Here is a 25,728-nt window from a genome sequence, read left to right on the forward strand (position 1 = left end):
GTGAGACTCCTCCCTTGCAGGTGTCCATGGACAGTGGTGGGGAAGTGGTAGGGGCTCCTCCTAGAATTGCATGCAGCTCATCATAGAAGCGGCGTATATAGGGCTCTGACCCAGAGCGACCGTTTGCATCCTTTGTTTTTTGGTAGGCTTGCCTCAGCTCCTTTACTTTCACACGACACTGCAGTGTGTCCCTGTTGTAGCCTCTGTCCATCATGCCCTTGGAGATTTTGGCAAATATATTGGCATTTTGTCTTTTGGAACGGAGTTCTGCCTGCACAGATTCTTCTCCCCAATACAGCGATCAGATCCAGTATCTCCCGTTCAGTCCATGCTGGAGCTCTTTTTCAATTCTGGGACTCCATGGTCACCTGTGCTGATGAGCTCTGCATAGTCACCTGTGCTGATGAGCTCGCCACACTGGCCAAACAGGAAATTCAAAAGTTCCTGGAACTTTTCCTGTCTACCTGGTCAGTGCATCTGAGTTGAGAGTGCTGTCCAGAGCGGTCACAATGCAGCACTCTGGGATAGCTCTTGGAGGCCAATACCATCGAATTGCATCCACACTACCCCAAATTCAACCCAGCAAGGTTGATTTTAGCGCTACTCCCCTCGCCAGAGAGGAGTACAGAAATCAATTTTAAGAGCCCTTTAAGTTGACAAAACAGGCTTGGTCGTGTAGACAGATGCAGGGTTAAATCGACCCTATGCTGCTAAATTCGACCTAAATTCGTAGTATAGACCAGGGCTCAGAGTTCAGCCTCCCTTCCCCTCTACCTTTTTTAGACAGCATTGGGCTGAAGCTCAAATCCTACTGTTGAATTTGAACTCTCCAACCTGTGTCCAATCAAGCCCTCCTTTCAAGGTTCAGTTTTCTTGCTGTGGTACCCCTAGTTATGAAATCATCCCCTCTGAAGTAGGTGAGTGTATTAGAACAGACTTGTGGCTCGCTCACTTACCCACTTCCTTCCATCTCAAAACTGTAACCACATTTTAAAAGATCTCAAAAGTGCAACTGCTTAATGAATAGATCAAGATCTACTTTAATTTAAAACACAAGTGCAACCAATTCACAAACAGACAGTGTTTCAAAGTATAGGCCTCTTTAAAAAGGCTCTGCTCTTTTGCATAAAAAGACAGGATACTTGGAAATACAGAAATTTTTTGCATCAAAGTTTCATCCAGGCGGCTAGATGATTTCATGTTATTTATTACAGCTAAAAGTCTATTGCAAAATCTGTAACAGGGAAGGTGGTAGAGGGAAAGAGGAGGATAAAAAACATCCTAAAGAAAATTCAATAATTAGGTTTTTTTTTTGGGTAGTTGGGGTGCCCTAAAAAAATCCAAATTTCTATGATCTTTATAATTTGGCTGCAAAATGATATCCCAGTTTCACAGATAAGACTAAGTTCCAGATATCTGCATGACTTTAAACACATTACTGTACATGTTAAAACCTGACCTAGGAGTCAAAGTGACCATGACTATCTCACTGATCAGTGAGCTTGTACAAAAATTCTAAATTTACTTTAAAAAAGATTGAAGCGGCTCCTTACACAAACAGAAACCTTCAGACATTTCAAGGATGGTGGACATGCCAATTACAAACTACACACAACCGCTCCCTCCCCTCATCACCCTTCACTGTAACAAAACATGGGAGGTGGAAGCCAAACTTTCTCACCAAGAAAACAAACATCTTCCAATGGGATAGACAGGACATCTTCAATTTTTTATTGAGCCTGTTACAGAATTCACAATGGTACAAAGTCCTACCTAACAGCTGTTTCAAGGCAGCATTTCTTGATATAAATCCAATGTACCCAGGGGGATCTAGATCCTGGGACAAGCTTTCTTAAAACCTTCCTGCTGAGAACACCATTTTGCCTCCCATTCAAGTCAGTGTTGGAAAAGGTAGTGGTGTCACATGTTATGAAGCTTCAGCCATAGGATTCTGGTGGCAGGCAGTACTTTCTCTATAGAGCAGAGAGAGAGAGAGACACTTAGAGAAGGCCTTTGCCAAGGATCATCATCCCTCCACATATCTAAGATCATGCGGTCGAGTCAAGACAGACCACCTTTTTGTCTTGTTAAACCACATATATTCTCCATAGAAATGAAGCAGTTTGATGCAAAGGAGGAAGTTGGAAAGCAACCAAACATATATTACATCTGCCCTCCAGGTAGCTCTTTTCCAGGCCCAATGATGTTCACACTTGTGGAATGAGATAAAATAATAAGAGAAAAGTCTCAAAAAAGTGTTGAAATCCTTGTGCATTGTTTAAGATAGGATTTTTTAGAACGTTGGTGCCTCAAAATGCATCTCTTTTGGGTCAGCTCAGGACTCAGTGTACAACTAGCATTAAAAAACAAAGATCACATTTTTGTTTGGGGAATACAGTTCCAATTTGATAGCCAGTAGTTAAAATTTTCCAGAGTTTGCAGACACTTCAATATACAAATTCAAACATCTTTAAAATGCCATTCTTGTAAGAGAAATACGAGATTCCAGAAGCCATGTCATGCCTCTGTTTTGTTCTTGAAAGATATTGGGTCTGACTTGATTGTCTTCAGCAAAAGGGAAGCAGCTAAAGGTCTTGGGGGAATTTTCACATTCATCCTTTAAAAAAAAAAAAAAAAATACTGACAAGTTCTAAGCACTGTTCGCAGAGTGACACTGCTTGAGTTCTTGGTCAAGTACAACCAGTGTTTCCAGAAGAGAACTTGAATTTCCAGTGCTGGGATACTGGCTTTTCCCCATGCTCAGAGTCAGCAGGTGGAGGTGCGCTTCCTGTACTGCTGAATAAGGGGGACCAGGCACTCTGGAAGTCCAGTCTGGAGCAAGAAGGGGTGATCCAGAAGCTCTTGTGCTGTTGCTCTTTCTAGGGGATCTCGTGTCAACATCCGTTCCAAGAAGTCTCTCAGAACTGGAGAAGTCTGTGGAAAAAGAACCAATCAGGTCAAGCAACTTACGGAATCAGATCTAAGTTTACATAATAGTGGGTTTAAAAAAAAAAGAAGATTCCTGCATCTGATTAACTCTAGGTGAAAAATCAGGTGTTCCCAAACAAAAATTTAAGAGGGGAAGGATCCCTTATGGATATTCTGCAGTACTTCATGTTAACACTAGGTGCTATATTTTCACATTTGTGTAGGTCATGATTTTTATTGGAGTTGGCAAATGGGGAGTATGGGATTGTCTCTCATTGTCCCCAGATTTATGTTAGTTTTTGCCCCTCTGTTCTTTGCTCTACTGTGTGTGGATTGCAAGGAAAAACTCATTAGAACTCTTGTTTTCTGAAGTGACAATATATATCCCTTCAGAAATTAGGATTTTAGTAAATTAAGCCTTGTTCCTGCTGGTCACAGAGAGGAACCGGGGGAAATGGCACAAGATAGCAAATTTGAAAACAATTCAGAATCTGGAGTGGAAATCTGATACAGCTGGTATTTGAAGATGAATACATCTGCACACACTTAAACATTAGATCTGAACACCATTGCAATGTTTTAATCATTTCTAATAGGGGGACATGTTGATATGTACAATTCCCATTAACAACAGGAGCTGGATGTCTAATGTCACATGTTGGACATTTACTTCTCTATATCAACATCAAAAGTAGGTAACAAGTAATCACAACTTACACATCTATTTTAATGTCACTAATTAAATTTGTTTTCATATAGGGATACGTTTTCACAGTTTGAGTTCACTTACAGCCAGATTCTGCCAACCCTGTTCGCATTAAGTAGTACTTTACTGCATGAGTAATTTCATGGACTTAATTGGGGCTACTTGAGGGGTGAGGCATTACTTAACTAAATACGGGTGGCAAAATCTGGCCCTTAGTACTTAGTCTATAAAGCTGTCTGTTTTGAAAGAAGAGGTGAATTCTGCTTAATCTGGTCAACTCAGTACTGCACTAGTTGATCATAGTAACAATTAATTGTAGTAATGGCAGGTTTCAGAGTAACAGCCGTGTTAGTCTGTATTCGCAAAAAGAAAAGGAGTACTTGTGGCACCTTAGAGACTAACCAATTTATTTGAGCATAAGCTTCCGTGAGCTACAGCTCACTTCATCGGATGAAGTGAGGTGTAGCTCACGAAAGCTTATGCTCAAATAAATTGGTTAGTCTCTAAGGTGCCACAAGTACTCCTTTTCTTTTTGTAGTAATGGAGCACTGAATCCTCAGTTACAACTGAGCTCCACTCACATGGCTGGAGGGAGTCCTGATCATAGGTATTTTTATGGTCCGCGTTTTGGTCCCAAGGTCTCCTGTAAATCAGTTCACTCCCCTGTCCCAAGACAATTTAGAGAACTCAAAGGCTATAAATTGTGCTGGTTGGTAATTGCCCCCAAGGGGTCACTCTTGAGGGAGAAGTGCGTGCACAGAGGGAGGAGGCCAGAACTGGCTGTATGTCACCTAAGGATTCTCTGATGCCAAAATCTGGTCCTGATTTTTTAATATTAGTGTTGCAAAGGCAAAAAACTAACACAGCAATTTAACTCGTGACTGAAGAGGAAATCACTATTTCTGAACATTAGTGCTAATTTTCTATAAGTAATGATCAAGTTAGGTTAATTATCAGAGTGGCTGCAGTTCATTGCATGAGCCATCATTTACCTAGAACCATTCCTTTCTTTTAAACATGAGGTGGCTTTACAGCTGAGAGTGCCATTAAAATGGAAGATTTCAAAACACCAGGTGCAAGGACCCTCACATTCGCTACTGTGATGACTTGGCCCTGTTGAATTCAGCAGTATTTTGCTCTTGACTTTGCCAGGACCAGGATTTGATCTAATCATATAAGGCAAGCAGCGTTACAGTAACCAAAGGTATTTTACTAGGGATAGGTTTCAGAGTGGTAGCCGTGTTAATCTGTATCAGCAAAAAAGAAGTCCTTGAGGCACCTTAGAGACTTCCCAAATAAATTCCTTAGTTTCTAAGGTGCCACAAGGACTCCTCGTTGTTTTTACTAGGGATAGTAGTCACTAGGTGTCAGTGTCACTAGGTGTCACTACTTACCATGGCATTGAGATCTGAAAGAGACCGTTGAGTAGTGTCTATTGAGCTGGGCAGAAGCACGGAGATAAATCCACCAGCCTGTGGCCTCCATCGAACAGGAATGAAAGTGCCTCCCAAGAAACAATGTCCTGGTGGGATTGGGATTCCATAGCCAGATGTGATATATTAATAAACAGTCTATCTGGACCTCAGCTACTCAGTCCCCACATGGCAATCAGGGATTTATCAGATTGCAAAGTGCCTGCAGACATACTGACCTTGTGAGAATTTTTCAGTTTGGGAGGAGAACTGTCACGGAGTCTCTTCATTGCTTGGACTGGGGAGTCACTGAAATAGGGGGGTTCTCCATCCACCATCTCTATCACCATGATCCCTAGAGACCAGATATCCACCTGCAGCAGCAGAGTATTACATCTGTGAACACAGTCAATAACAACAGCCTACTACTCTCTATTCTTGATCTCTTTGCGGGTGAAGAAAAGGTTGTATCTCTAAAGCAAGTGCTATAACATCTCAGACAGCTCTCTGATCTTATTGAAAAAGTGAAATATTAACTCAGATTAGCACTAACTGGACCCCTTGCATACTGTTTTAGCATAGATTGTTAAGACTGAATGGACTATGGAGACTGGCCCTCCCAAGAGGCTGCTCCTCCCAGGCTGGGACTGAGCCACAATGATGATGTAGTTTGGAGATAACTGCATAGTCATTGCTCAGACTATCTGTTCCATGGATAAATAACGGCTTATCAGTTTGGAATCTGTCACCTGCAGTGCTGCTTCATAAAACATGCGTGTGCATGTTCCCTTTCCCTCATCTCTCCTGGAAAATAGGATAAATTAATTCAGTGATTCCAATTCATGTCCCAAGCTTCTCCTTGCTAGAGTCTGTCCACACATGCAGGGTTGTAGCAAGTTTCAGTAACAGTTAAAATTTAGTTACACCCTGTTTACATTACCAGACTGAACTATGTTTTAACCATGTCAGGGAATAACTATGTTGTAACCAAGTTTTCTGTCATAGTTGTTTATGTTGGTATGGGCCCTAACTGTCTCCTGAGAAGAGGAATAGATTGTTATCTCAGGTTTCAAAGTAGCAGCCGTGTTAGTCTGTATTCGCAAAAAGAAAAGGAGTACTTGTGGCACCTTAGATGGCATCCGATGAAGTGAGCTGTAGCTCACGAAAGCTTATGCTCAAATAAATTTGTTAGTCTCTAAGGTGCCACAAGTACTCCTTTTCTTATTGTTATCTCAGTGAGTCCCTGTAATATCTCAGACTGTTATTTACTAGCTCTTGCATTAGGAAAGCGGTAGATTACCTCAGTAGTGTATGGAGCCCTTGAAATAACCTCTGGAGCCATCCAGTATGGAGTTCCTACCAAGGACTTCCTTTTTGGTACATCTTTACTGATCTGAGCACAGAAGCCAAAATCTGAGAGTTTCACCTGTGAGAGAGGGGGAAGAAGGAAGATCACTGGAATCTTTAAACAAAGGAGGGAGTTGACGATGGGACAAAGATAAAGACCAAGTGGACAGAGAGAAGATGACTGGATAAGACAAAGAGAAAAGCAAAAGAGTAGAAAAACAGTAAGAAGGGTAGGAGACTAAATAAGGTTACAGCAGCAGAAGATAAAAGAGAAGGTGAGACTAGGAAAAGACGAGAAAGGGAAGGAGAGGCTGATGGGAAAGGTCAAAGGAAAGAACCTGGGTGAGTTGGACACTGAGGAAGTTAAACACAGGAAGCCTACCCTTCCATCAAGGGTCAGGAGAATGGAGTCGCTCTTAATGTCTCTGTGAATCACACCCTGGGAATGCAAGTATCCAAGGGCTTGCAGCACCGACTCACACACTGTTGCAATTTGTTCCTCGTTTAGCCTGAAATAAAACCCAGAATTGTAAAGCTGCCTCACATTTGACCACACAGGTTAAATCAATGAAAATCTCCTAGAAGTGCAGTGTGACCCTTCAATCAACTTCCCTTTCTGTTATCAGTAATTTTTCAAGATGTTTACTTTTAGTTCACAATGACCAAGTGTCCATATCACAAAAAACATGAGTGCGATCGGAAGTGGTACTGTTGTGGGTAATTTTTTGAAAAAAAAAAAAAAAAAGCCAAGAAGCAGATGCGCCTGAAGCTTGAACTACTTTATAATTTCACCCCTATGTGGTTCCTGAGGCTCAGGGTTGAAGCAGGGCAGTGTGGAAAAGCTAGTACTACCACTGCCCTGTGAATCCCTTTTGTATTGATAAGTAGATTTTTTGTCTCAAGGGCTGTCGATTCAGAATCTTTCACAAGCATTACATTCAGACAAATCATGTTTGTAAAACAGATTTTAGATTTAAACAAGAGCCATGTCCCCAAATTCATATTCCAAGCTGGTACGCTAAGCCAGTTGTTCTCAACCTGTGGCCCAGTCAGAACACAGCTGCGGCCCAGGCAACATCCTCAGTGTGTACACACACACACACACACACGCACGCACGCGCGTGCACACAGAAAATTTCCTTACCTTGTCAAATCTTTTTTTAAAACTTTCCCTTTATTTTTTTAGTTGTTTATGTTTAACATAGTACTGTACAGCATTTGTTTTTTTTTTGTCTCTGCTGCCTGATTGCTTACTTCCAGTTCCAAATGAGGTGTGTGGTTGACCAGTCAGTTTGCAACTCTGAGGTTCTACTATATTACATTCAAATCTAATTAAAACACACAGTTTTTTTATTTGCAATATTTCAAATACTGGGTCACCAGCAGAGACAGCTTTGGGTCTTATGAACCTAGGTGCTTCCCACTTCCTAGATCAGAGGAACCACCACTTATTTCAAAAGAATTGGTGGCTTCAGTTATAAAATTTTATAATTATAAGGCATTGCAATCATGATCAGAACAAAAAATAAGTTCTCCAAATGAATTTCATGACACAGGCCTTACAGTCATGCTATTGCCCATCGGGTAGCATTCTTTTCTTTGTACTTCATACCTGATTTGAGACACAATGTCTGTGAGGGCTCCTCCCTGCAAAAATTCCATGAGCACCCAGAGTTCCTCTCCCACCAGGTAACTTTTATACATCTCCACCACATTGATGTGCTGATAGTCTCTCATTATCACCACCTGAGAAAGTAGGAAATATGTTTTACCACACAACTACATCACCCATAACCATAAAGCAAAAACCTCCCCCAAAGATCTAGGTGGGCTCCATTTGTCTTTCTGTCTCACATGTGACATAAGCTCACTGAAGCACTCTCATGCCCCCTCTCATTCTTATTACCAGACTCACTTCATTAAAAAGGAAGATGGTCCTTCTCTTTCCTCCTTTTACTATCCTCATCTCCTTACCATTTTCCCTCCATGAAAAATAAAAGATGAGCCTATCGCTGTCCTTGCTTCATTACAGAAAGAACAGTCCACCGCTCACCTGTTACCATCCTCACCTCATTAAAAAGAAGTTCCCGTCGCTGCTGCTTTCTCAGATCCATCATCTTTACTGCCACCTGTCGCCCAGAGTGCTTCTCACGAGCGATGCAGACAATGCCTGTGGACCCTTCACCAATCTTCACATAGTTCTCCAGCAATGTCCGGGGATCACCCTGGTCCACAACCATTCTGAGGGCGGCCTTGAACTGCTCATGAGTCACGACCACAGGGTCCTCACTGGCCAACTGTCCTTTAGCAGAAGAGTCTTGGGACAGGTGAAGGTTGCTGGAACTGCTCTGAGTGTGTCTGTTTCGGGGGGATCCTGCTGGTGATGGCCTGCCCTGTGGCAATGTAGTTGCCTTCTCAGTTGTTGGGCTCTTCTGGGGGGTACCAGCTTCTGAAATTATCCTGGTTAAATCTGGTGCTGGCTGGTCAGGCGGAAGAGACTGGGCTTTGTTTGCAGGACTGCGTGGAGAACCCCATTGCTGGGGCCTGCAGAAAGCATTAGACTGAGAAGAGTGGATTAAAAAAATGTTGATTAGATTAGTATGTTATGCCAGTGTGGTCCAGTGGATAGTGCACCAGACTAGGAGTCAGGAGAGCTGGGTACTATTCCCTGTTCTGCCATTGACCTATGGGATGACTTGGGACAAGTCACACAGGCCAATAATTTCAAAAGTAACTAGGGATTTGGGTGTCCATCTTGAGACACCTTCAAGGGGCTGACTTCAAGAGGGTAGGAGCTTAAGCATATTCTGAAAAAACTCAGGTGCCTAGAAAGTGTCTCAAATTGGACACCCAAATATGGAGGCGCCCAAAGTCATGAGGCACTTTTGAAAAATATGGTTTGCTCTGGGCCTCATTTTTTTCAATCTGTAAAAATGGGGGATAATGAATCCTACATACATTGTAAATCACTTGAGGTAGATAGATAAGAAGTGCTCTGTAAGTATTCAGTTACGGGTGCAGGGAGAGTTTTAAGTAGGCAGAATGTAATTCCCCAAAGTGGAATTTGGCCAAGACATCAGAGTTAACTCGCTTTGTTTTGGGAAAAGTGCCATGGGATTTTTAATAGTGTAAATGGGCAGTGTCTTATTGGAAAGGTCAGACCCCCAGCAGCACAGAGTCATGTGACACCTTACTATGCCACTGGCTCAGGTCTGATTCAAAAGGAATCTGAATTACCAACACTCTTTGCTGCAGTACTCAGGGCTCTCTCTGGAGACCTCCCACTCAAGTACTAAACAGGCACAACCCTATTCAGGTTATGAGAGCTAATAAGATCACAGCTTGCAGTGATATGGCTTAAGAATACACACACTCTCACTCACACTAATAAAATGGATAGATCTCCAGAAAGGATAAATTCTATAGGATTTAAGATGTCTAAGCATCAGCGGTCGCCCAGGCGATGTTGACTAATTGAAATTCAACATAAAGCGTGGTCAGCTGCAAAATGAGAGAGCCTGTTCCAGCTATACTTCACAGTATCAGCTTCACCGGAAAGTGCTTAATCAAAACACTTTCCATTGCCCATCAATAGCAAATCAATCATTTATAATTTATAGGTAAACAAATATTCAGTGGCAACAAACCTTTATCTGTCATTATTTAGATGGAGAGTTGAAAGCTGATAGTGCAGGCGTAGAGGGAAAGGCAGATAATAGTTACCGCTATAGAGAGAATTCTTCACTTTTAGAAATCTTCTTAAGACACTCAGAGAGAGACTATACTAGACCTTAACTATATAAGCCTGAATTTTTATTAAGGATTTCTGTTGATAATAAAAACTACAGAAGTGTAACCTCTCCATTCGCTCACTCATTTTCAGGCACTCATATACAGACACCCATGTGTGCAACCATGGCTGTGAAGTCACTGGCACACAGAGAGCACAAATACACACAGAAGTAACTGCCTGTTAGCAATGACTTCCTGCTCCCATAGCAGCTCTACCCCTGCATTCCAGCACAGACATGCTCCTGACAGGAAGGTATTTATTTCTGAACTCTTGTTTTATTACACAAGAATAGGGGTGGGGTTTTTTTATAACCTAAAGCACACAAAAGACCTTTATATGCACATAGGCTCATACATGTCTGTCTAACCACATGCACATACATTTCCTGCTCCAGCCTTCTATCACCTCATGTATATACACATTCCTAGGTTGGTAACTGTGGGTGTTCCCTGGGTCCATCTATCTGGAGGCTCACAAGCCCACACTGTTCCATCCTTACATTTTGTTCCCTGTCTGTCTGTCTAGGCATACCCATTCCCATTTTTATCCAGCTGTATTCCCATGTCAATCTGTCCACAGTTACACATTTCCCTAGATGTACATGTTATTTTTCCCCACTTCCACACACACTTACACTTCTGTGAGAATACAGAGCAAGGTATCTCAGACAGGTCCTTTTTCCTTCTACAGGGGCGGGCAGAGATGGTCATTCCTTACAGTGGCTTAGAGCCAGATCTTCAGCTGATGTAAATCAGCATAGTTCTATTTACTTCAGTGGAGCTAGGTTGACTTACGCCAGGTGAGGATCTGTTTTTCTTTCAGTGCCACTCACAGACAGGCAGATAGATTTGTGCACAAAATGAGAAAGAAAACAGGCCCAGAGAGAGAGAGAGTTCTGTAAAGAGACAGAGTGAGGGACAGAGAAAGCAAGAGACACAGAGCTGTATTTGAAAATTAAGTGTCCATTCTTTAAGAAAATGGAAGAACATTCCTGTGATTGTTCTCATTTGATTGAAGGGCACCACCGTCCAGCATATTATAGCAAATCAGTTCTGCTGGGTCAGAGATTCCAGTCCCCATCTGCCTTTGTCACCTTCCTCAGAATAAAGGAACATAGCAATAACTCAGAACTGACCTGCAGGGAACCAACCCATCTTACAGAAGGCACCAAACAGTTATTAGATGGTAATGACCTCAGTTGAATTGACAACAGTGATCCAGAGGTTTTCTATTCTATAGCCATTATCAGTGCCTTGAGCCATTGCACCAGTTGCTTTTTATTCTAGTCATACACTCAAAACAAAGAGGCTTCCAGGGAATGGAATAGTTGTAAATCATTCCATCCCCATCAACAGTAGTGCTTAAATAGATTAAAGTCAGAGTTTAAAGTCAGAAGACACCACTAAATCTTCCAGTCTGACCTCCTGTCTATCAAAGGGCACCAACACTATCCAGCACCCACACACTAAACCCAGCAATGGAAATGAGACCAAAGTAAGAGAGACCCACAGGCGACTAGACTATTATGTGCCACAGGCAGAGAACTGGAGGGACCAAGGTGCACCAGTGCCTAAGGCCCCTGTAATGGCAGGGAGATGATTAAATGACATATACCATATAATCCTGGTAAGTGACCCACACCCTCCAGAGGAAGGTGAAAAACCCCCAAGCTCACTGCCAATTTGACACCAGGGAAAATTCCTTCCAGACCCCACATATAGCCATCAGTTGGAATCTGAGGAAGGGACACCAACCAGCCAAGCACCTGAGAGAATGTTTGGTGCCACCTCAGAACCCTGGCCCACCACATCCAGTGTCCCATCTCCAGCCATGGCCATCACTGATTCTTCAGAGGAAGGAGATTAAAAAAACCACCCAGAATACACTGCGGGGGAATCCCTTCCTGACCCCTGGTGGTGGCTGGCTGACACCCTGAAGCCTGAACTTCAGGAACAAAAGATATGAACCTGATGTGAGCCCCAGCCCTGCCCAATTCTCTTGCCGGAAAGGGTCAGTTTGCATCTGTAGGCCTAGTCTACGTTTATGGTTTGTCTATATCAACCGTGTGTGAAAAAGCTAGGGTGTAAATCTACCTTGCATTAGTCTGCTGTGCACAAGTGGCCCCTACTGCCATGTGCTAAAAGTTCCCTAGTGTGCTTTGATCTACTCCCATTTCAAAATGGAGTAAATTAAAGCACACTAGAGAACTTCCAGTATGTGGTAGCAGGATCCACTCGGACACTGGTGGGCACACTAGTGCAAGGTTGATTTACACCCCAGCTTCCTGCACACTAACTGTTCAATTAGACAAGCCCTGAGAAAAGGTTTGCCAGTATAGATATACCAACACAGCTATCCCAGTCAGTCCTCCTTGTAGATACAGCTCCCAGGAGAGTGCTTTTGCCAGTATAAGTTATGCCCCATCAAACTGAGCTATACTGAGCAAATGCACTTTATACCTGGCTGTCACTTTGAGTGATGCTCAGCAGCCTATTTTGTGAGGAACATCATCATCTGTCTTTGCATGGACTAAGCTCTCCTTCCACTTTGGTTCTGTATTTTTGGCCAGGACTTCTTTGACTCCATCATTAACCTAATGGGAGGGATGTTGTTTTTCTTCAGAATTGTTTGAATGTGAAAGTAAACTGCAGCACGATAAAAAGTCATCAGCGTATTTAGGTTTAAGCAGTAAATAAATGTACCTTTATCTGCAGGGTGGGACCTGACTTATTTGAGTCGCCAGATGAGGGCAACACACTTCGTAACAGCCTCCGTTTCAAGCTGTTTTCCCTCGATTTGGGGCAAGGGCTTCCCGCCCCAGAAGGCCTGGGATTCACTTGTGCCACCAGGCAAGGCTGGGGCCAGCATTCTGAGCTGCTTCTTTCTGCCTTGTCACTCTTTCCAGCCAGAACATAGGTGCGCTGTTGGTGCTGCAAAACTGAAGTGAGCTGGATGCAGCGCCCACCCTCACCTTGGAATTCTGAAGGCCCAAGGGACTTTGCTTTCATTACCATACCATTGGGATGAGATTGCCCATTTGTCCTGGGTTTATAATCTGGCCACATAGTCTGCCTTCGGGCTGCTTTGCTTCCACCATTGCAGTTGAGATAGTTTCCATATTTGTCTTCCCAGTTGACCTCGGGGCTCTGAAGATACATGTCTGGGAACCTGTCTTCTCCCAAAAGTCCAAGTGACTGGGCTCTCCTCCTGCTGGTCGGGCTCTTTCCCCTTAGAGTGTTGGAACTGATGACAGAAAGCTTCTGAATATCATTCAGTATCCCAGAGATATATCCCTCCACTTCGATGCTGCTGCCCCTCACGACAGTCTGTCAAACACACAAACAAAAGGCAAAGTTAGAGCTTTAACCCCTGAGGCTCAGGACGTCAAGGGCAGGGGTTGAACTTTGTGTCTGGCTCGTCACTGAAGTTCAGGGTAGGGGGGAATGGTTGGCTTCTCCTTTGTTTTTACTTTCTTAAAGTTTGATGAACTATATATTGCTGTGATAAAGAGTGGCACTAGCTAAAATAACAGAGCAGGGAGGCACTGTGTTCCTCACACTGCTTTTCTAATGCATCTCAATCCTGACTTGCCACACTCCTACTAGTTCCAGGAGTGGGCACCTACTTCAGTCCTGAATTTTCTATTCCTGCTGCTATTCTGGGCTCCACTTCATTCTGTAACCACACCTCACTTGTGAACTGCAGCCAAAGAAGCTATGAACACACACACACTTTTAAAATTTTACATTGAACTAGCAATTAGTCCTGAGAGTTGGGTGTTAAGAACTTTGATTTTGAATGCACTGGACAAAAGTTTCCTCTTTATTTATTGGGGCACTACTTCCAAAACTGAGTCTCAACAAATCTCAGTGCATTTTAATCTCTACCTACAAATCTTTTTTCTGTTCCAGTACAAGGTCCTCCTCTTCTCGTACAGGTCTGTCAATGCACACATAGCTTAGCACCCACCAGCAGCCAAGCTGCCCCCCTGCCCAGCACCTCCTGCCTGCCAGCGGCCACCTCCTGCCTGCCAGCGGCCCCGCCGATTAGCTCCTCTCCCTCCCTCCCAGTGCCTCCCGCCCACTGCAGATCAGCTGTTCTGCAGCATGCAGGAGGTGCTGGAAGAGAGGTAAAGGAGTGGGGATGGTGCGCATTCAGGGGAGGGGACAGGGAAGCAGGGGCGGGAAGAGGCGGGGCGGGGATGGGGCTTTGGGGGAAGGGCTGGGGGGTGGAGCAGAGTGGGAAGAGGTGGGGTGGGGTGGGGGTTTGGGTGGAGTGAGCGTGGGGCCTGGGGCTGAGCAGGGGTTGAGCGCCCCCGGGAAAAATTGGAAGCTGGCGCCTGTGAATGCACATTCAAAATCCTGCCTTTCTTAGTCTGCTTCTAATTCTGGTTCCTCACAATTTTTGCCAATGTTACTTAATCCTGACCTGTAAAACCCATGCTGTTCTATCTCTGGGTCCCTCCTCTGTTCTGCCAAGCCACTGCAATTATAAATAGTGAACACACTACTGGAAATAAAAGGATTGCAGCAGTTCATAACTGCCTTGTAGGCAAATGAAGAAGGATAAGGCATCCATCCAAACAACCACCCATACTGTATGAAAGGCACGCCCTATACGCTCAATACAGCAGCCTAGCCAACTTGTTTATTTTGGAAGTGAAAAGCTTAAGTGCTAGGAACTCAAACCATCTATTCTCCACAAGAAGACACAGTATAATATCACTCCTACCCCTTGTGTGAATCTCAGTCTGTATGAGGAAATCTTCCCATGGAGTGAGAGGTAATCTCCTGTTTGTTATCTCAACTTGGGTTCCTCCAACCATGCTGAATTACTTACACTGGGCCAGATCTTCAGCTGGTGTAAACTGACACCGCTCCAATGGAGCAACACTGACTTGCACCAGCTGAGAATCAGGCTCGCTGCGAGTTAAGGAAGGAAATACAGGAGAGAAAGATCCTATCAATTACAGGCGAGTTGAGGCCACTCAGACTCATTTAATTGTGTGTCCAATAGCTCAGACGCAGGCAAATTCATCTCTCCACTCCCTGCTGTGGTAATACATCTTCTCGCGTGTACATGCATCTCTTGTTCTGCCTTCAGTTTGAACTGCTCTGTCAATCACCACTTGGATTGGGACATTGACTGCAAACTGGTTCCACCACCTTTACACAAAAGTAAGGAAAAGGAAAAGCCCCACCTCCACGCCAAAAAAAAAAAAAAGGTCAGGAACCCGGCTCCAGGAGTCTATTCAGTAGGGTGAATAAGCCTAAATTACCATTTTAGTTCACTCCTAAACCTCAGCAGTCTGTGTTTATAGTTTACCTCAGCAATGCAAACTTGGGTAATAGTAATGGTTTCTAAATGATCCACTAGCTTAAGCTGTGGTCAATGTAACCTCACCTCCTCCTCCTGACTGAAGCACAGGGAGGACAGTACAAACTCATCACTCAGGCTTGCAAATGGGGCAGTAAGATATGGGACTTGCTCTTTCATCCCTTTCAGATGCACAGGTGGTTCACTAATTTGTTAGGCCAAACCTAGGATCATATTCCCTATGGATATGCTGGGAGCTCTCCAAGGTCCATTTCTTACAGAAGGGTAGTTGAATGACTGGTTCAGTGGTTCTCAAACTTTTTGTATTGGCGACACTTTTCACACAGCAAGCCCCTGAGTGTGACCCCACTTATAATTATATTAAAAACCACATTTTTTATATTTAAATGCTAAATTTATAACCCTATTGTTATAAATGAATTTACTTTTTCTCACCGCTTTTAAATTAAGACTAAAACACATTTATCAAATCATTGTTATAAGCAGAAAAGATTTTTTTAAATAGTTACTGATGAATACTGGGAGAGGGGGCGAAGAAACTTTGTCAATATCACTGTTCACAGCGGACTTAGCGCCCCATTGCCACCCTTACCTCTGTGCTGCTGCTGGCGGCAGGTGGTACTTTCAGAGCTGGGTGGCCAGAGAGCCGGGGCTGCTGGCTGGGCGCCTAGGTCTGGAGACAGTGCCGCCACCACCAGCAGTGCAGAACTGCAGAAGTAAGGGTGGCAATGCTATACCATGCCACCCTTTCGTCTCTGTAATGTTTGCCCTTTGTACTGGGAGGGGGAGCGAAGGCAAATTTTGGGGTGGCTATAGCCCCTGCAAGCCTCCCCCAGTGCCATTCCGGCCTGTGTGTCTGACTGTTAAATTATAAATTACATGTTTATGTTTGCCAGTCTCAGTGTTCTGATGGATCTGCAGTTCAATGTAGCTCTTCAGCTGCTGAACAATCAAGCCCTCTCATGTTGTCTCAGTCCAAGGAATGGCCTTAGGGAAAATGGCACTCTGGGCGAACTTCTATTTTGTCACCCTTCCTTTGGAGCCAGAGACCTGCCATGCGCGGGGCTGACAGCCTGTGACCCCCACATAATATCCTCATGACCCCCAGTTTGAGAACCCCTGGGTTAGTTTAACTGCAGTAGTGTAGTTGTTTTAGTTATCGCTGAGGTTCTACTGCTGACCCTGTTTTTTCTTTAAAACAAGAGAGGTTTTACTCTGCCTTCACAGAAGATAAAACTTGATCAAAACCTATACCTTGACCTTCCCTGGTCTCCTTACAGATCACCCTGTAACATTAATAGGACATTTTTATTCTGAAGAACATAGAAGGCATTGCTTCACTTGGGCTGCACTGCATTTGAGAGAATGGGAAGGATTAACTTTCCTCTTTCACCTTCATAGGTTGAAGCTGCATCCTGGTGATTCTTGAAGGGTCTACGACTGGCTTTGGGCGTTTCAGGGTGTCGAGAATGTTCTGCCATTGAGGGGGCAGGCCAATGAATTTACCCTCTTTTGGATCGAACGAGGTGTGGACCCGATGCTGGAAGTTCTGCGGAGCAGAGATCTCCGGTCGTTTCTTCTTCTTTTTGCGGAACATGATGCCTGAATCAGAGAGATCAAATGCATTAGATCTAGTCATTTATATGGTCTTCACAGTAGTTATTGTACGGCTCCAATTAGGGTCGCTAATTGTGGTTGGACATATTCCTGGAGGTTTCGTCACATGATATAATCTTTAATTCCTGGAAACTCCAGGACAATCCTGGAGGGTTGTCAACCAAACCTACAGTTATAGCTGCATTCGAATTTCCAGTCTAACCCTTCTTTTTCCATTGCTCGTGCAAATTCCTTTTCACCTGAGTTTTTCCAGCCTTGGTCTTTTACCCTAAATAGCTGAGCTTACACTAGGATCCATAAGTCACTACTGATGTAGCTACCCCGTTGGGAGTAATGGGGGAGAATGTAGATAGCCGTTTTTATGACTTTGCATTTAAATCTACTCAGAATAAGGTGAGATAACAGAGAAAAAGAGCCTGATCTATAGCTGCCTCCACTGCCATCGCCAGGGGAGCTGCATCGGCAGCGAGTTATTGCTCCTACTCTCCCGAGAGCAGAGAAGACCAAAGAGATTTTTTTTTTTTTTTTTAATTTAAGCAATGTAAGTTGAGCCAAATTTTTATCTGCAGGTAACTTTAAAAGTTGAGATAGGCCTGAACCAAAAGCTCAGTTTTATCTGTATTTTTAAAGGGGCTTTTTCTGGATGTGGGGAGGTAGGGTATTAAATCCAGAGCTGGATTTGATTGTTGTGAATGGCCCCTATTTTTATAATAGGCTGAGAATAAAGCCACAAGTCCAATACTTTTGAACTTTGAGGTGTTCAAAAGCTGAATCCCAAACTTGCAGCTCCTGACCACCTCAATACAAATAGCTAGCAAGGTCAAACTTGCTGAGGAGATTTTATCAAGTCTGGAAAAAAATTAGTGGAAAATTGGTTCTTTGGTTTCAAAGTTACAAATGTTTAAAGTCAGCAATTTCACGTATCCGACCTAGAGTGTTTTCTATTTGGGGCTTTAAGGGCATGTTTAGCAGGGACACTTTACAGTCCTCCTAAAGCTGCTTGAGCCTGTAAATTCCATAAATCAAGTATCTCCAGTTCAAGAAAGTTACAAACTGTCAAGAATGCCACTGTTAGAATGATAATATTAGAAATGCAGCTTGTGAAAGGTCATGAGGAGAGAAACAGCCAGGGAGCCTTCAGCAGAGGCCTAGCATTTTAGATAGCTCAGTCTAGGTAAAATGCTTCAGCAGAGGCTCAGTGCTAAAGCTCTGTAGCATAAGCTGAGCAGCCCTAGTTTAAGCAATTTATAATCTCCACTGAAGAAAATCCCTGTTTTTTGTGCCCCTTCCTGTAACCTCTGTCTACTTGGCTATCTGTCCTTAAATTGTGAGTTCTTTGGGGGCAGGGACCGTCACTTCCTGAATGTCTAAAAAAGGCCTTGCACACAGTAGACTCTGTCATGAACAAATAATAAATGGGTGAAATTCCTGACGGGTTCCTCAACAAAGTTCCTGAGGGTTACTCACCAAAACACAAACTTGAGCCTAAACTTTCTCCCCAAGCTTCACTGTCCCTAGGGTTTCCTTGCAGGACTTCCTCTGTCCTGGTCCTCTGCCTTTTTCCCCTCAGAAAGACACCCCGATCACTCTTGTATCCCATTTAGAGCGAACAAGCATGAGTCAGAAGTAATTACTCTGTTCCTTTATTCAAGGTATTAACGCCTGAAGTTAGGGTGCCTCAGCAAAGGAACACTGCATTCTGATGCTGGGTTCTAGAAACCGACACACAATTACAGTTTCCTAGGCCAAAGAACTCCAGATCTAGTTATTTTATTAGCTCTTCATTTTTCTAAATTAAAAGGAAAAAATAGTGCTAATACTATGTTAAGGTGGAAAAATCAAGCACTCAAAAGGACGTCAGTCCTGCAAATTAAAGTTATTCCCAGAAGTTGATTATGTTGCATACATAGAATTTTCTTTATCTCTTTCTCTTGTTCAATTTAAACCTTAACATATTATTGTTTGTTGATAATACATACAGGAAATACATAGGATGGGCAGTTATCTTTTACTTATGTGTTTGTATAGTGCCTAGCACGTGACTCGGGCACCTAGATGCTACTGAATTACAATAAATAAATAAATATTATTATTAACATTGTGGGAGAAAGTAGAGATTCTGGATTTTCCTAAATTTGCGGTTCAATTTCCCAACCTTAATATTACATTAGTGCTGGATGCACTATTGTATTATCTGTACAGAACCACTGGTGTACATAGACACTTCCTGATCTTTCCCTCTATCCAACAGCAGATTTTGGACCCCCACCAAGCTCTTACACTTCAGAAAGATCTTTCTCCCTTCCCAGTACCTCAGCTTTAGATTATTTTGAGGGAAAAGTATTTCATGGGTCAAAGACAACAGTGAATATAGTGAAAATAATTTGTTTCACAGTAGAGACACAAACATTTCTGGTGATATTTTCCTTACATGCTATACACTTCAATATCATGCTCCCTTAATGGTATAATGCTGTACATAATTCACATTGTTACATTTAGAGCTACAGTTTAAAGCAGTGTACAGTGGTTAAAAAGTGATTATTTAACATACTGCTGTATTTCCTGTACTTAGGGCCTGGAGCCTGCAAAAACGTATGCACATGCTTAACTTTACTACCATGCACAGTTCCCTTGAAACAGTAGGGAGGGGATGGAATCAATCAACTTACGGTAGTAAAGTTAATCATGTGCATTAAGCATTTGCAGGATCGGGGCCTTACACTGTATATCACAGCAGGGCATTTATACGGACTTTTCAAATGCAAACACAGCATTACTGTGCTGCATCAAAATGCTCACAAGAGACCCCAGACTTACTATTCCATCTGAAAAACAGAGAAGCAATGTAGAGAAAAGCCAGCCAAATAAAAGCCCATTTAGAGAAGCACTGTGAGGCCACACTTCTGCACCTGAGAGGGTGCGCTGCCAGAGCCCTCTTTGCTTTGGAGGTAATTCCAATGGCACCCAGGGCACATATGCTCTAATGGTGAGCTCACTGGGGCAGTGATGGTCTTTGTTCTGTATCTGTATAGAGCCCAGCACAGTGGGGTCCTGGTCCATGACTGGGGCTCCTAAATACTACTGCAATTCAGATAATAAATAATGAGAAATAATTCTGGAGACAATTCTTGAAGGAGAAGAACTACAGAAGATTTCCTTGAAAAGGGAAGTGACCTGCTAGCTACTCGTTTTGGCACTGTTCAGAGGACAGGTGGGGCTACTAGAGAGGCTCCACAGCATTTGACATAAATCAGGAAGTGGGAAGGACTGGATAAAGTGCTCTAAATCTCAACTCTCTGCTGGGACAAGAAGTGTGTCAATAATTATTAAATAAAACCTCTTCACTGAGCCATGAGGAAGGAAACATACATTCCTAAACTGAGTAACCAAGTGATCGTATTGTTTTAACCCTTGTTCTTCCTCATCTACCCCCTCCCTACTCTTTGTAGCCTCCCTCATTGCATCCCATACATAATTATACTTTGGACCCTACCAAATTCACAGCTGAAAAACGTGTCACGGACCTTGAAATCTGATCTTGTGTGTGCTTTTACCCTGTACTATACAGATTTCACAGGGGAGACCAGTGTTTCTCAAATTGGGGGTCCTGACCCAAAAGGGAGTTGCAGGGGGGTCACAAGGTTATTTTAGGGGGGTTTCAATATTGCCACCCTTACTTCTCCACTGCCTTCAGAACTGGGTGGCCGGAGAGTGGCAGCCGTTCGGCAGGCACCCAGCTCTGAAGGCAGCGCCGCCGTCAGCAGCAGTGCAGAAGTAAGGGTAGCAGTACTGCAACCCCCCCTACAATAACCTTGCAACCCCCCCCCCCCCCCACACACACACACACATTATTCCTTTTTGAGTCAGGATCCCAACAATTATAACACTATGAAATTTCAGATTTAAATAGCTGAAATCATGAAATTTACTATTTTTTAAATCCTTATGACTGTGAAATTGACCAAAATGGGCGGTGAATTTGGTAGATCGTGAATTATACTGTAAGATCTACAGGGCAAGGACAATGGCTTTCTATTTGTTTGTAAAGCCCCTAGCACACTTTGTGGTGCTGTAAAAATAAATCCATAAATAATAACTAGTTGCATTCCTTTATGATTCAGGATGATTGGATTTTATGTGTGAATTACGGAATTAAAATGTTCACTTTTCCATTTGGGGCCAAATTTTCAACCAGGTTTCAAAAGTAGATCTACCCCAGCATATCACTTTGCATGTACATAAACAAAACATTGGTGCATTCACATTAGATAATTGTGCCTGCAAATCACCCTTTTGAAAGAACTTACTGCATTGGTATAGACAAAAGTATGGTTCACATATGCAGAAATATGTATCCATTAAGTTCATGGTCACATTTACAGCAGCTGTCTGAAAATTTGGTCTTTGTGTCTTTTTGGCTAGTAGTATGAGTATCATAATGATAAAATGCATCCAACCCTGGAAACCTATGTGTACCTCTGGGTTTCCAATTACATTTGCTTTACATTGATTGCTTTGATTATAAATACAGTCTGATATTGGACAGGTGGTTGTAGTTTAAATGAACACGGTCAGGATAAAAAAAATCATATATTAAAAATAGGTATCTAAATTCCCATCATCTTTAATAATCCTTTAGGTTTTCCATTTTACTCAGCTTGGGCAGTGAAATGAGAGTGGTCAGTTACACTTGTTCTTCTGTATTGGCTAGAATATTTGAGTTTCCATCAGGAGAATGTTTAAATAAGAAAAACTAAAACATGCCCTTTGTTATCCAAAAACAAATTAATAAGAATATTTTTATCATATAAGACTTAGATTTTGTAAATAAACACAAAACCTACACTTTAGCCTTAAACTATTAGACAACATCCCCTTAATCTGCCATACATATCCTAGGACACTGACACCATAGTAATCTACTAGACTCTAGTCTTTTCATTCACTCCTGATAGTCCTACTGGTAGAAATGTCATAAACATAAATAATAAAAGTCACTACCCTGAGACAAAAGCAGCTGGAGATTTAAATTCTCTCAGTGATCCATTTCTGCTGCCTAGGAAACCACGTCAGATTTTTTAACTCCAGATATAGCTTTTCACAGATAATATAGTTCCAAAAGCTGTCACATCTGCTAGCGAGCAGGAGAAAAAAATCACAGACGGCAGATTCAGAGCAGTGGGAGGGATCAGCTGGAAAGGAGGGGCAAGCAGAGAGAAGGGTTAGGCTCGGATGAGAGGAAGGGGGAATTAGGTTGGAAGAAGGAAAGGAAATCAGAGTTGGAAGGAGGGATTGGGAGACAACAGAGAAACAGAGGGGCATAGAAAATGATCAGCTGGTCAGAAGAAAGAAGGAAGTAAATGGTAGCAGGAATTGTTCCTTGTTATCACACAGCATTTCAGATACTAAAGCAAATTTGCTCTTGTGCTTTGTTATTTCATCAGCTTCCCTGATATAATTATAGTTTCACTGGTGCATAGGGCAGGTATATAAACTATGACTGTCATTGTGTGTGTGCGTATGTGTATACACACACACACACTCTCTCTCTCAATCTCTCAACGTGAATGAGAGAAATAGGTAGCAGGGTGTCTGATGCTTACTTGATTATTTTTTATTTAGAACAATTTCTTACAGCAACTGAAACACCGTTCTGGCTGAGAAGTTCTACCCTGTGGGCATCACCATTCTGCTACCAAGCTTGGTGGGTCATGCCCTCCCTGGACCAAGAACACAGAACTCTTAGATACTGGATGGGGAAAAGTATCAATCCAGTGTCCCCAAGTGACTCCTCAGTTGTTGCTCTGAAAAGTGTTGAAGGACTACAAAGAGGGGCTGCGGGAGTTCATCCAGTCCAGCCAGGCTGCAGGCAGAGTCACTGTGATGGGCGGGAGGGGGGAGTTGAAGTTGGAGTCAGAGAGCACAGGGAGGGATCCCAGAGAACCCCTCAAACGAAAGGAAAACCCCATTAAAACTCACTGAGATGCAAGTCACAACAGTGTAATACATTTCAAGTATGGTGTATGCTAACAAGATAATTACCCATGTGTTTGGGTATGTATAATACACACAAAGTATTTTATTGCATTCCAAGCCCTATAGAATCCTAATGTTTACTGACCTGACATGATCATTATTTACTCCATGTCATAGACGTTCATAGCACTTTGCAGACAAACAAAACTGTCAGTTTCCTTCCCTAAGAGTTTTCAAATCTAAATGAAACTTTATACAGCCAGGGCTAACAACCAGTAAAGAGTGGGTGGAGGGGGAAAAAGGTGGGGGCTAATGGCAGGAGGCCAGACAGCCTCTCCATGTCACTTCCCACCCTACATCTCTATGATTCTATATTTGAAATGGGATCTGAGAGTGCGGTGTCCTGCCGTGATCCCTCTCTGCACCTTGATCTGAGGCCCTGGGCTTTGGAAATGTTGGTTTAGGTGCTTTGCTTCCCTAAAGGAAGAGATTACGTTTGCTGCTGCACTATAACTTTCAGTGTTTCAAGTCCTACATTTTTTTCTGATAATAAAGCTGTATGTCTGGCAAGATGGGTGCACCATGCAACCTAACAGCACTGCAGACTGATGTAATGCTCTAAATCCTGTGTGAACACATACCCAGGCGTACAGATTAATATTCTGTTAGAAATAAGATTAGGAGAGACTTATCTGTTATGTTGCTGGGTTTATTTTGTGACAGATGAGAAAGGAAATGCAAACTCCCAACATTTGATACATGGCTTTTACCAAAAGGATGGGAAGGACCATGAAACTAAATTGTTGGTTTTTTTCTTTTCTTGTCTCATCCATTAAGAGCAAAATAGGCCACATAATAAATATGTCTTTCCTGAGCTTATTGTGAACAGTATTTATTGTCATGCTCCTCTGTGGTTTTTAGACATACTGGGCCAAATTTACATCTGATGACATAAAAGCTCTTCGAAAGGAAGGAGCTTTTGTACTGTGCAAATCTAATACTATCACAACCCAAACGTTAGCCAGCTTCTTTCTTTATGAAATAATAAGGCTGTATTTGACTGACAAAAGTTGGGAGGAGGGGAACTACTATCATCTTCAGGTACAGATGAGACAGAGATTAAATGACTTATTCAAGTTCACACAGGAAGCCTGTAGCACAGCCAGTGACTGAACTTTGATCTCCTGAGTCACAGCCCAGTACTTTAGCTGCAAGATCTAGAAGAGTAGCCTCACTGGGTACACCTACACAGGGATAGAAGACCTGCATTGGCGCAGGTCAGCTGACTTGGGCTGGAAGAGCTTGGGCTGCAAGGCTACAAATCACTGTGGAGACCTTTGAGTTCAGGCTCTTGCTGCAGGGCTAAACATCACGATGTAGATGTAGACGTTCAGGCTCAGGCTGGAGCTGAGTTCTGGGACTCTCAACCCTTGCATCTACACAGCGACTTTTTAGCCCCTAAGCCCGAGCACCGCGAGCCCAGTCAGCTGACCCAGGCCGGCCACAGGTTTTTTATCCCTGTGTAGACGTAGCCTTTCTGTTCCTCTTATTAGATCGACTGGAGGATTAGGGTTAGCAAATACCAATGTAACACCAGCACTGCTTTTCCCAGCTTCAGAGATCGATCCACAGGACTCACTCTCAATTAGCTCTGCTGAGAGGGGGGCACCTTTCAGCCACCTCTCTCACTTGCCTTGAATCACAGATGGACACTTCCCTACATTCACAGTCCCATTCCATTCACAGTGGACACTCCAGGCACCACACAGCCCACCTGTAGATTCCCTGAGGTGCATCCAAAAATGAAGATGGATTGTTTTCATTTTTAAAAAATCATGTTTTTTCACATGCTCTCCACTGGCCATCATAACAGACTGCTCATTAATTCAAGACACTGTGGAGACATTTGCTAAGCTTGCCCTTCCTTGGGACTCACTATATAAGGGCAGGAAGATCCCAAGCCCTGATTCTCCATTTGTCCTGCACCTTGCGAAGTCATCTACATCTGTGCAAAGGGTGCTACCAAATCAAAATGGTAGCATTTTACACTCACTGTGCCCAGATGTAACTGCCCACGCAATGAAGACTCAGGCCTCAGGATGCGTGCCTTAGCAATGTGGTGGAAATGTGCTGAGATGGCAGGAGCATGCCACCTGATCATGATGACACCAGTAGCTAGGCTAGCAAGGTTTTGGAGACAATTTTAACGACTTCCAAACAATAAAGACAAGTTGATTCCCCACTTGTCATAATGTAGGTAATAACACATTGCTTTGCAGTCACGCAGTTCAAAGTGCTTTATGAAAACACTAAACCTGCCACCAGCCTGTGACACTGGTCAATTGTATTATCCCCATTTTACAGATGGAGAACTGAGGCACAGAGCTGTAAAGTGACTTACCCCAAACCTAGGGTGACCAGGTGTCTGGTTTTTGACTGGCATGCCCCGTAGAAAAGGGACCCTGGCGGCTCTGGTCAGCACCACCGACCAGACAGTTAAAAGTCCGGTCAGCGGTGCTGCGGCGCTAAGGCAGGTTAGCCCCTACCTGTCCTGGCTGAAACCGCACTGCGCCCCAGAAGCAGTCAGCAGGTCTGTCTCCTAGGTGGGG

At 43.2% G+C, this 25,728-nt stretch overlaps 1 protein-coding gene across 3 annotated transcripts in view; it reads right to left on the bottom strand.

Moving 5' to 3' along the window:
* Positions 1–1,016: 1,016 nt before the first annotated feature.
* PAK6 (p21 (RAC1) activated kinase 6) overlaps positions 1,017–25,728 on the bottom strand; it is a 54,827-nt gene continuing 30,115 nt past the window's right edge. For 2 of the 3 annotated variants that reach the window (XM_048852627.2, XM_048852626.2), the window contains 8 exons: positions 16,917–17,125; positions 12,889–13,512; positions 8,463–8,954; positions 8,006–8,139; positions 6,776–6,902; positions 6,347–6,472; positions 5,286–5,420; positions 1,017–2,934 (listed from right to left, as the gene is read on the bottom strand). In XM_048852627.2, coding sequence (XP_048708584.2) covers positions 2,767–2,934; positions 5,286–5,420; positions 6,347–6,472; positions 6,776–6,902; positions 8,006–8,139; positions 8,463–8,954; positions 12,889–13,512; positions 16,917–17,120 — 2,010 coding nt within the window. In that variant the 5' untranslated portion in view covers positions 17,121–17,125 and the 3' untranslated portion in view covers positions 1,017–2,766. Of the gene's footprint in view, positions 2,935–5,285; positions 5,421–6,346; positions 6,473–6,775; positions 6,903–8,005; positions 8,140–8,462; positions 8,955–12,888; positions 13,513–16,916; positions 17,143–25,728 lie in introns of those variants that run through there. The other variant, XM_048852625.2, reaches the window with a different exon arrangement.

The sequence above is a fragment of the Caretta caretta genome, chromosome 6 (genome assembly GCF_965140235.1).
Source record: "Caretta caretta isolate rCarCar2 chromosome 6, rCarCar1.hap1, whole genome shotgun sequence".
NCBI classification, from domain to species: Eukaryota; Metazoa; Chordata; order Testudines; family Cheloniidae; genus Caretta; species Caretta caretta.